At 45.3% G+C, this 12,673-nt stretch overlaps 1 protein-coding gene across 2 annotated transcripts in view; it reads left to right on the top strand.

Moving 5' to 3' along the window:
* Window positions 1-12,673, top strand: part of FBXW4 (F-box and WD repeat domain containing 4) — a 168,656-nt gene that overhangs the window by 43,609 nt on the left and 112,374 nt on the right. For both annotated transcript variants that reach the window (XM_066600955.1, XM_066600954.1), the window contains exons 3-4: window positions 5,425-5,610; window positions 11,208-11,340. In XM_066600955.1, the coding sequence (XP_066457052.1) occupies window positions 5,425-5,610; window positions 11,208-11,340 (319 nt within the window). The remainder of the gene's footprint in view (window positions 1-5,424; window positions 5,611-11,207; window positions 11,341-12,673) is intronic.

The following is a 12,673-nucleotide window of genomic DNA, read 5'->3' as shown; positions in this document are numbered from 1 at the left end:
AATGCTTGTCTGTGTGTTGGATGGACTGGGTCCGACAGTTTCACTGCTTATTAACTTTGCCTTCATAGAGCGGAGAGGCTTCGGTGGCGGACCCCCACTATGACATCAATATGCTCTGATAGGGTATATGAAAAGAGCTGATTATTAAAGCTTTGTAATTACACTACACTGCGGCGTATATTTTAATAGCACGCCTCATCTATCTGCCGGTATCACCCAGATAATCTTTTAAATGGCGACCTATTTTAAAGCTGATGTTCTGTGAAGTAATGTCCTTAATAAATCAGTTTTAAAGTTCAGCTTATCTCCACGGGGAGCCATATTTACACACAGCTTTGATATATAGGTGCAATCTATTCACATGATCTGAGAACTCTATTGACAGCGGAGGCTTTTGTAGTCCGGCTGCTGAGGAGGCGGGTGTCTTCACCAGAATAAGGAATGCAAAATGGGAAATAAATAAGACATTTTGCAGTTAAGTATAAGGCGGCACGTAACACAATGTAGACTTTCACAGATCTACCTTAGTGATATATGGTGCAATTAAGGAAAGGGTAAAAAAAAAAAATCAACAACATCCCAAGGCTTGTGGAGCTGGTGGCTTTGTACCTGTTGTTCTGCGAGCAAAGATAAATGTGTGCGAGCAGGAACTGCTGTCCCATAAAACATCCCCTGCCTCTGCCGCTTCATAATCATCTGCGTGTGATGACAGAGTTCGCCGGGAAATGACTCTCCTGTCATTGAGAATCTAGACGCCTGGCGTTAACTGTAGGAATGCCTAAAGGGTGACCAGTGCCGGAGTCCGAACACACAGGGGAACATTACAGGATCTCGTTTCCTGCCCTGAAATACAGACTTTTTATTAATCATGCCGATCATTAAAGAGATGAAATATAAGCTGGACGGAGAAGATGCTTACATATGGAAAGAGTTCTTTAATCGCTTGCTTCTTTTACAGTCTTACTACATCGGATTGTAGTACAATTTTTGGGGCTCGTTAGTTAGAATCATTATTCTCCGCACCGGCCAGCATAATCGACAAGCCAAAAACTTATTGATGAGTCACCGATGAATATAAAGTCCAGCGACTTGTTTGCCATCTGCAGAATTGAATTACAAAATACCGATCAGTTCAAGAAACATCGCCAGTAAATAGACATCCTTGAGTTGTCCTTCTGTTAAAGGGGCTTCACCAATCAGGACAACTCCTTTCCTATAGGACGTGTAGGCAGGGGCTGACCTGAGTGGACAGCCCCTTTAAATTGCTCACTTATTTCTAAGTTCCATCTCTGGTTAGGAAAGCTTGGTGACAGCCAATAGGGTACCAGTAATCCGTTAAGGACCAAGGGGCATAAATTTACACGCAGACGATGGTTGAAATATGGTAGCCCAGCTGTTGGAGACCATCGAGGACCCAGATGAGAAGACCGCTTCTACCTCCTCCTTTGTAGGCTACATGAGTATTATTTAGTGAATAAAGGGAGTGGCAGGGCCATTTACTCTATTCGATCCTCGCAATCACGTGATCGCCGGCGACCCCCGGCATGGCTGAGCGGCTGAGTCTTAGCAGACCGCAGACCAAATCTCCTAGTGACTGATCTCACTATAGGAGGATGTTTTCCCTGTGACTGGCGCTCCTATGGATGTTCCTATGTTGGCCCAAGCTAGGCTGGAATCACACGGGGCGGAATTGACGCGGAATCTCCGTGCAGACTTTCTGCTCAGAAATTCCAACGGCAATTTTAAGCCAGAGATTAACCAGCAAATTGGACAAGATTTGTTAAAATCTCGTCCTCACGCTGCAAATAGTCCGTTGCGGCCAAGCCGCGCTGAAAGTGGCATGCCGCTCAGAATTTAAATCCGCAACATGTCAATTATATCTCTTTTTCCCCTGGTGGCTCTCTCCTCCCTATGGGGAGAGATGGCCGCAGCGGAACAACCTGCACCAAAACCTGCGGGACTTCAGCTGCGGAAATCTCGCTGAATTTCAGCACGGTCCCATTGCGGACATTCCGCTAGATTTCCGCTCTGTGTGACCCAACCATATCCACTAGAGGCATTATATGATGTCACGACCAAGACGTTAAAAAATAAGTAAAAAACACAATGACTCACCGGTCACGCTAACCTGAACTGCTGACCTGTGACCCTGTAATCCGAGATTATACAAATTGTATAAAATGTCTGAATCCAAATGGGAAACCCCTTCCTGGACTTTATTATAATGTAAATATACTAACTTTAAAAATAAAGAAGTATGAAAAACAAAATTGAAAAAAATTTTAATGAAAAAAGGATAAAAACGCAACACTACATGTGACAAAAAAAATAGCGAGATTTTGGCAGCCCAAGAACAAAAATAAAACCATAAACCAGCAACATCTGTACAATCCCTAAAAGGAGCGAAGCACTCTGGTCCTTAGGGGGTTAAAGGTAAGTTCACACGTGGCAGATCTGCGGTGCGGATTCTACAGTATAAATCGCCATCCGCATCAAGTGGAAATTTTCCGTGTGGAACAACAAGCACGCCGCTGACTTCCCATCCACAACAGTCACTCTGTGGCAGAAGTGCCAGGAATATTTGCAGTTGATTTCATTTTGCCAATGTATAAGGGTGAGCTACGCCGAGATATCGCCCTAAAATAGAGGTGAGCTATGCCGAGATATCGCCCTGAAACAGGGGTGAGATATGCCAAGATATCAGCCTGATATAGGGGTAAGATACGCCAAGATATCAGCCTGATATAGGGGTGAGATACGCCGAGATATAGGGGTGAGATACGCCGAGATATCAGCCTGATATAGGGGTGAGATACGCCGAGATATCAGCCTGATATAGGGGTGAGATACGCCGAGATATCAGCCTGATATAGGGGTGAGATACGCCGAGATATCAGCCTGATATAGGGGTGAGATACGCCGAGATATCAAGCCTGATATAGGGGTGAGATACGCCGAGATATCAGCCTGATATAGGGGTGAGATACGCCGAGATATCAAGCCTGATATAGGGGTGAGATACGCCGAGATATCAGCCTGATATAGGGGTGAGATACGCCGAGATATCAAGCCTGATATAGGGGTGAGATACGCCGAGATATCAAGCCTTATATAGGGGTGAGATACGCCGAGATATCAAGCCTTATATAGGGGTGAGATACGCCGAGATATCAAGCCTGATATAGGGGTGAGATACGCCGAGATATCAAGCCTGATATAGGGGTGAGATACGCCGAGATATCAAGCCTGATATAGGGGTGAGATACGCCGAGATATCAACCTGATATAGGGGTGAGATACGCCGAGATATCAAGCCTGATATAGGGGTGAGATACGCCGAGATATCAAGCCTGATATAGGGGTGAGATACGCCGAGATATCAAGCCTGATATAGGGGTGAGATACGTCGAGATATAAGCCTGATATAGGGGTGAGATACGCCGAGACATCAGCCTGGTATAGGGGTGAGATACGCCGAGACATCAGCCTGGTATAGGGGTAAGATACGCCAAGATATCGGCAGATTGTGCTGTGGAATTGCAGAAAGGTGCTTGGCAAAAATATTCTGTTGCGTCTGGACTGAATGGACATATCTGCCTATATATATTTCCATTTTGCAAGATAGGCCGGACTACCGTTCAGGATTTTCAAAAAGCATGGTAAACCCAGCTGGTGGACATGTTGATTGTCACTCAGCTTTCCCAGAAATGGGTTGGAGTAAGACCTGATGCAAGCGTTCTCTCCAACTGAAATCTAGACAAGAAAGCGCAAGAAGATACAAAGTTGCCGTTATTAGTAACCTACCGTTTGTGAAGACCTCAGCTGACGTATCTCTGTCCATGCAGCTCAGAGGAGAAGTACATAGGACCCCGAGCGCCCGCTCGCTCCTCGTCTGATGCCGTGCTGCGGTACATAGTTCAGAAATCCTAGAGCGCCAAGGATGCTATAAACCAAATCCAGAGGAGGAGGATTAAAAACATCTCTGTGGTTTGTGGTATTTATTCACCTGCGCTCTTTTACCCAAATCATTGTCCTGCGCAGTAGAAGCAGGATTTGTGGTTTCACACCTCTTGGGATTAAAATCAAGCATTCAGCCAAAGCGTAACCTGCTAAAATGTTGTGGTCCTGTGTCCTCGCTGCCGGCTCTATAATACAGATTGTGTTCCCTGCTATAAATTACTGAGGATATTAGAAGTTTCATTACAATTCAGTGAAACTGCAAACCGGTACAGATCAGGGAACTCGGAGGGGAGACCTTATATTAGGGAGGTCGTTAGTCCTTCTTTCACACCACAGCTGCTGCAGAACCTATTTTCTGAAGACAAAGCAACGGCTTTATGTCACTTGCTGACTTAAAGGGTAATCCCAAAATCTAAAGTTTGCCCTTTCCATGGGATAGGCGATAACTTTATGATCTGTGGGGGTCTCATCCTGAGAACGGGATGTCCCCTTTTCTCTCATCATTGTGGGGTTACTTCTCCCTAGCAGGGCATGCATTTCAATGACGGAAATTGCCGAGCGCTTGTACTTGGTTATCTCCGGCAGTCCTATTGAAAGCGAATGGAGCAGCACTGCGAAAACACGCAACAGCCACTTCGTTCAGTCTCGTTCTCACTGCGGGGAGTGCAATAAGCCCACAGTGAGGAGGAAAGGATCCATCTTCTCGGGATAGGTGGAAGTCTTATCGGTGAAATCCCACCAGTCATAAAGTTATTCCCTGTAGATTTTGGGATAACCCCTTTTTTATGAATTTCTGTGTTCATGTTCAAAAGGATAATAAAGAAGTTTGAGACACCTATAGCACAGATAACACTCTGGACTGGTGACCCCCTAACACTAATTCAGGGACCATAAAACCACATCTTTTATCAGTGGACTATTTAAGTATGTTTTTATTTTTCTACTCATTAAAAAGGTATCATAGCAACAAGATTGCTTGGTTTCTCTTGCTGGGACAAATCACATTTTGTTCAAAGGAAGGATGTATAGCAGCTGAGGTGTATTACGTTGTCTTCATGTATTGCCATACACTATGTCCTCTCCATACAGTGCCAGAAACGAGCCCTCCTATAGTGCCATGTGCAGTGCCTGTACTGGACCCCCCCCCCCCCCCCACCAGTCCTTAGGAAGAATGGGCCCGTTATGCACTGCCGAACCTGCAGTATTTTCCTACACAGCGGCACCGTGGCCACCTACTGTGTAGGGAATTGCAATACACCCCCTTCACTTACATTTCACTACTAAAGGGACCTTTGCCCCTCTATTTTTATGATCAGTTTGGGTAGTACAGGTCAAACATCACCAACTAGAAAGTTAAATATCCTAAGGATGTTCCGGAACATATAAGTATGGTAATATTTTATTTTCCTTGTCTTTCTGATCACTCTCAGTCTATAATTACACTTCTCTTCTTATGTCCTTTAGTTTGATGCCCTGGTTACAAGTCGATGGGGACGTGTTATATTTTACTCAGGCTGAAGAAATCCGAGCACACCAGCTGCATGGCCATAGACACGGACTTCACAAAAGACCCTTTGCAGTGTTCTTGGGTCATCAGGAAGATGTCTGTCGCTTTGTCATCACCGACTCTCACATAATCAGTGGAGGAGGGTACGTTCCGTTTTAATATAAATGTGTCATCTGTGCAACAAGTGCAGATGTAGCAAGAGTTAAACTTGTCTTTTATAACTTTCTGCAACAAGTTATCTTAAGTCATTTAAAAGGCTATTGTTCTCTTACATTAACACCACAAAGGCCATTGTAATGTAAATAAAAGGGTAAACTAACTAGCACAAAGAGCTATCCTAAAGGCCCATTTAGACTGGACGAATGTTGGGCAAATGATCACCAACACTCATTCCCAACATACTCACTCTGGTGCTGCTGCACGGGAGCTAGTATCGCTGGCTCACAGCAGGGTGGCAGTAAGCGATTTCTCTCCTTGCGCTCCCCTGCTCCTCACCATTGACTTAAAGGGGTTGTCCCGCGCCAAAACGGGTTTTTTTTTTATTCAATAGGCCCCCTGTTCGGTGCGAGACAAACCCAATGCATGTGTTAAAAAAAAAAACGTTTAGTACTTACCCGAATCCCCGCGCTGCGGCGACTTCTTCCTTACCTTACTAAGATGGCCGCCGGGATCTTCACCCACGATGCACCACGGGTCTTCTCCCATGGTGCACCGTGGGCTCTGTGCGGTCCATTGCCGATTCCAGCCTCCTGATTGGCTGGAATCGGCACACGTGACGGGGCGGAGCTACGAGGACCAGCTCTCAGGCACGAGCGGCCCCATTCACCAGGGAGAAGAACGGACTGCGCAAGCGCGTCTAATCGGGCGATTAGACGCTGAAATTAGACGGCACCATGGAGACGAGGACGCTAGCAACGGAACAGGTAAGTGAATAACTTCTGTATGGCTCATATTTAATGCACGATGTACATTACAAAGTGCATTAATATGGCCATACAGAAGTGTATAACCCCACTTGCTTTCGCAGGACAACCCCTTTAACATAGCGGATGTTGAGTGCTGAACGGCTGCTATTTACACTGAACGATCAGTGATCAGCTCATCATCCATCGTTTTTGCTGCATAAACGATGGATGATGAGCTGAACACTGATCGCTCAGTGTAAATAGCAGCCGTTCAGTAGTGAACAGCCGCTATGTTAAGTCAATAGAGAAGGGTGGGGGAGCGCGAGGAGAGAAATCTCCTGCAGCCTTCTCCCCCCCCCCCCCCCCCCCTGCTGGCTGCTTTGTGAGTGAGACAACAATACTAGCTCTCGTGCAATAGCCCTTTAAATCACGGTGTGGGGAGGGGGTGTCCCGCGATCATGTGAACTGGCCCTGCAAGCCCAAAAAGTACAGTGACGTGCCAATGTGCACGCAAAAGCATTTCGTTCACAGCATAAATGTGTTGCGCTTAGGCGAGCATTTTTGCGCATATGCTTGCGTGAAGGGGCCCTCAGACCCGCTGTCATCGAGATCTACAGCAGAAAACTGATATGAATACATTGACGAATCTGCCCAACTGAGACTTCCAGAGTGAAAGACGCTTTTTTGCAGCAATTCCCCACGCTACCTAATAGAAGGGCAGGCTCCTCACCATTGTTATATGCAGTAATTGGGTGCATGGACAGGATTCGGGGATTACTTTATATAATCTGATATACAACGTTTGAGTCTCTTGGAAATATATTACTTCATAGTAAATGAAACTCTAGACTAATGCAGCAAACTGGAAGGCAGCTTGTCTCATGTCAAGCCGGAAGACTGCTGATGTGCTGCTGTTTGTCATTCCTACTCTGTGGCATTTTTAGTACTTTTGATCTCCTTTTTGTGGCGCTTATTTGTCATGGAAGGTTGCAACTTTTGCCCCAACACGTAGAAATAGAAACAATGTAGTTCTTCAAAGGTACAATGTATCTGAAGCCTAAACCGGGGCTGAGGTCATGGCTTTTTGAAGAGTCCCACTAAAACGTCAGTATGAGCAGAAGAGTGCTGGAAGATAATCCTCTCCATAAAAGAGATAAATGGTCTGACTCATTCAGCGGCAAGCTCTGCTGCTTAAAGGTGAGTTCAATGGATAAGCCTGCCGGGGCAGGTAGGGAGTGCGGCACTGGGGCATCACTGCATAGGAAAGTATTAAGACATCCGCATCCTCAACATGAGGTTGGGGTGGAATACTTAATCGGATCCTTATAGGGAGGTAAGCCTGGACACGGCATGTAAAAGAACTCTATCAATTAGATTTGCTTTGAGCTGAAAACATTATAACTAAGATTTACTTTGATCCCTAATATATCATTTAATCATGGTTTTCCTGTGCCATCACTCTTCTTGCCGTCTGACTCATCAGTGTGATTGCAGGGCTCGGTGCCGCTGCAGAAGCACAAATCTTATGGCCCTGGCTTTGTAGTTGGCCATATATCATCATTTTTTCCCCTTTACTACAGGAGTTATGTTACGTAATTGAATATGTGAGCATTTAATGACGCGGCCATACATTATCAGAAAAGGGACTCATAGATTGTAGATCGCTAACGAGCACGTCCAGATCAGCCGCTGATTCAAGACACTTCATGACAAGTGTCTTTTTAGTACTTCGTAGAGTAGTTTATGCTCTTCTGTCCTGCTACAAATGGGATGATTAGTCAGATATCATCGCTAGGAATATTCAGTGCCTTTTGCCTTCTTGTATCCTTTTCCTCGTTTGTGCAAGACTGTGATCTCTTCTCGCAACCTTTTGGACCACTCTTGAGTTAGACTACATGTACACGGCGAGCGTGAAATCAGGCAGAGAAACGTGTCTCGATATCATGCTTGCTACTGCGCGTTTTTCACTCCAATGCAAGGCGTTTCTTTTGTTTTTATTCGAGAACCCTCACATCACTTCTATGAAATTGTGATCCTCAGGCGTGTTGTTCGTGTGCGTCGAAGGATCACAAGCGGTTTCCATTGATTTCAATAGGAAACGTCGCACTCGCATGCACATCGCACGGCATGCAAGTGCCATGCGAGGCCATCCCATTAAAAACAATTGGTGAGTCGTTTCGTGTGAACGACCAAGGAACATGCTGTAAATTTCTTTTCCTCACAGCAACGCTCATGTGACTAATTTCATTCAAAAGAATGGATTTCATATTTGCGCGAGTTTTATGCTCATCACATTGCACAAAACTCACGCAAGAGTATAGCTCATGTGAATAAGCCCTTAAGGCCCTTTTACACGGAACGATTATCATTGAAAAAAAAAACTTCCAATGAGCGAAAATGAACGGATCATTCAGTGTAGACGCAGCCAACGATCAAACGATGTATGGTAAATCACTCACTATTGTTCATTTTATGCAGGCATAAAAAGCATTGTTGGCTCATTCACTTATCATTCAGATTAAATACAGTTAATGTGAATGACTGAACGATTTCTCTTTTCAATGAACCAACAATGTATCTGTCTGTTTAAACAGGCTGCCCAAACGAATTCGGACCTTGTTTGCTCGTTCAAACGATAAATCGTTTGATGTAAACGAACCCTTAGCTGTATTTCTACCATGCAGTCAAACATCACTGTCAGCAAAGTCCTAGCCAGTCAAGGTATTTGATGCGTTTTATCTGAAGGGCACCTGATGCAACTAATGAAGCATTTGATTAATTGCCTTAGGTGTGCTTGAGACAACACCTGATTTGCTGTGTGATCTGAGCGATTCTGTTCAGGGGGTTGAAGACTGCAGTCGTCATTAAAAATGTTGAATTTGGAGAGATCCATTTGTTATATTAGTTGTGTTGAGCTATTTAAAGTAGTTCTTGTGTTTATTATTTTTATTTTTTGCAAACAACTGAAAGTTTGTACATTTTGGCAAATGAGGCTAATTTTGTAATTGGGGTTGAATCATTTTGATTGCAACTGTATTAACCCTTTCCAATCCACTGTCTGACGTCTGAAGACATTCTGATTGAAGGCTGTACAGATCCGATGTCAGAAGATGTCCGGCAGGGTATTCTTACTGTATATTACTGGCCGCTCTATTGTCAGGGGCCTCTCCAGCATGTCACATACCGCAGTACTGGCTCCAGCCAGCAGGTGACGCCATTGTATAATGGCAGAAAGAGAAAACTCCCTAGGAAACCCTGAATCCAAAATTGTATTGCAAAGGGTTAACCCTTTCAGGATTCAATCGATTTTGAAACTGTTTAAAACCTATGGAACAAATGTCTCGTCGCCCTCAAAGGGTTAACCCTTTCCAACCCACTGTCTGACATCTAAAGACATTATGATTTAAGGCTGTACAGCTCCGATGTTGGAAGACATCCGTCGGGGTTCTCTTACTGTATATTGCCAGCCTCTCTGCTGTCGGAGTCTATCTAACGTGTCCCCTCATGCAGTACTGGCTTTAGCCAGCATATAGCGCCGTTGTATAACAGCTGAAAAAGAGTAAGCTCCCTAGGAAATCCAAAATACAAATTGGATTGGAAAGGGTTAAACTGTCAACCGAACCTACCTGCTGACTCTTCTTCGACAGCTGATTTCGGGAGAAGAAAGGATCAGGCAGGTTGAATTTGAACATATGATCCTTTTGCCCCCGCTGGAGATAAGCCACTACCAGAGCTTACTCCACTATCCCCACGTAAAACAAGTGACCTCCCGGCCACACTGAGCATTCATGTGTTTTTGCAAGTCAGGGAAAATAGCTGCCAGCCGAACGAGTCTTGCTGCCGACAGCTGTTGGAGGGGTATGGGCACCTTCAGAAGCTACAGTACATACAAGTCTGAGATCACCCTTCTCCATGCCAAGCACTGCATGGAGCAGTGGAAGCGCGTTCTTCGCAGTGATGAATGACGCTTCACCATCTGGCAGCCTGACTGATGAATCTGGATTTGACGGATGCCAGAAGAATGCTTCCTGCCACAAGCATTCTTGACAACACACTTAGCTTTTACATGTACTACATGGCCAGAAGTGGAGAACTGAGCATCGCATTTGTACAAGTACATGCAAATGAACATTTCATCCAAAGCAGAGGGCATTAATATGGAGATGGTCTTCTTTTAGCTGCCAGATATGTTAAAATATACTTTGTCAAAAAAAATCCAGCCCCTAGAAGAAGTTGTCGATTTGCTGCAAAACTTGGCATGCAGTTCCATCTCAGGCAGATATGCAATGATCAGAGTTGTGGTGTGATTAGATGAACAGTCTTGCCACCTGAGACCCTAAAAGTAGTTCCACCCTCGGCCTATAAAAAGGCTTTCAGAGGCTACATATGTGCAGTGACCTCTTCTTCCGCTTGTGTAGAGGTTGTTGACCACTAGACGCCTCTTCGGTACAGTCCAAGAGATTGTGCCCAGTTAACAAAGTTTGAGAGGGGCACATTATTGGAATGCAAGAAGCTGTATGGTCGTATTTCTAGGCTGCAGAAGACTGTGAAGACATCGCAGTGCTAAATCAGAGCAATGACCCCTCATTCTTGGGCTTGGTGGAGGTCCTAGAGGCCGGATTCCCACCGCTAATAAAATGATGCCATATCCTAGCGCTGCAGCATCCCTTTAAGATCGCAATGCCACTTTAAGTTCTTATTCTCAATGTTCTTTGAGGTCACTTGCAAGCACAACTAAGAATATACCTGCAGCCTTTTTCTGGTAGCACATGCTATGCTAGACAATTCTCTCCTTTGATTCAGTTAATGAATCTCTTACTTCGATCTTATTGCAGGGATGGAAAGATCGCCCTTCATAATCTTCACAGCACTGCCAGCATCCAGTTCACTGCACACGAGCAAGATGTGAACTGCGTGGATTGTCATGGAGGAATTATAGTCAGCGGCTCCAGGGACAGGACTGCCAGGGTAAGTCCTCTTGAAGCTGTCACTCAATCATTCCATTTGACCGCTGACTCCCAGACGGACGGTGAATAAGAGAGATTGAGTACTGCAGTAAGGCACATTACTCACACCCGTGCCGAAAGCTGATTAGCTAAAAAGGTACGTGTAGTGGAGAACAGCAGCTGGACGCGTGCCACACTATAACTCTCATTGCCATTTCTCTCTTATATTTCATGGAGGCTGAACATCATCCTTCTGGCAATTATTTTAAAGGGGCGGCTTAATACTGTGGCATGCTTAACCACTTGCTGTCAGCAGAAAGAATTTCAAGTATGCCACCCTTCTAAAAAAAAAAAAAAAAAATTCTAATACTAAAGAAGCATGATTCGGGTTTGTATAAATAGAATTTGACTCACTTAATTTACCCTTTACTTGCTACTTCTGGCACAGAATATACATTACTGCGAGCATGTAACTCGTAGTAGGAGGTAGTTCCGTAGTGGTTGCATTTGTTATGTCATTGTGAACACGCAGTGAGAGTGCTGAGGTTAATAGTACTATTATACAATATACTCTGTTGGGGTACACTCTGCAAATGCCCATTTATAATAGTATACATAGAAGGGTTCTTTAAAGGGGTTAAAGGGGTTGTCCCGCGCCAAAACGGGTTTTTTTTTTTTTAACCTCCCCCCCCCGTTCGGCGCGAGACAACCCCGATGCAGGGGTTAAAAAAACAACCCGCACAGCGCTTACCTGAATCCCGGCGGTCCGGCGTCTTCATACTTACCTGCTGAAGATGGCCGCCGGGATCCTCTGTCTCCGTGGACCGCAGGGCTTCTGTGCGGTCCATTGCCGATTCCAGCCTCCTGATTGGCTGGAATCGGCACGTGACGGGGCGGAGCTACACGGAGCCGGCATTCTACATGAGCGGCCCCATAGAAGACTGCAGAAGACCCGGACTGCGCAAGCGCGGCTAATTTGGCCATCGGAGGGCGAAAATTAGTCGGCTCCATGGGAACGAGGACGCCAGCAACGGAGCAGGTAAGTATAAAACTTTTTATAACTTCTGTATGGCTCATAATTAATGCACAATGTACATTACAAAGTGCATTATTATGGCCATACAGAAGTGTATAGACCCACTTGCTGCCGCGGGACAACCCCTTTAAGGTGCTTTCACTCTTGCGCTGGGGATTCCTGGAGCAGGAAGGGGGAATGCTCATGGCCGAACTGTTCAGTCTCTGGACGGAACCAAACAGCGCTGCGTGGACTATAAAGGGGTCCGCCCAGCTGCCTGGCTTTTGGACAGAAGAAAAAGAGCTGCATGCAGAAGCGCTTTTTCTTTTGGTGTTTTAAG

Source organism: Eleutherodactylus coqui, chromosome 4 (genome assembly GCF_035609145.1).
Source record: "Eleutherodactylus coqui strain aEleCoq1 chromosome 4, aEleCoq1.hap1, whole genome shotgun sequence".
Classification (NCBI taxonomy): domain Eukaryota; kingdom Metazoa; phylum Chordata; class Amphibia; order Anura; family Eleutherodactylidae; genus Eleutherodactylus; species Eleutherodactylus coqui.
Note: the sequence above shows the minus strand (reverse complement) of the source record. Positions and strands in the feature narration are given on the sequence as shown.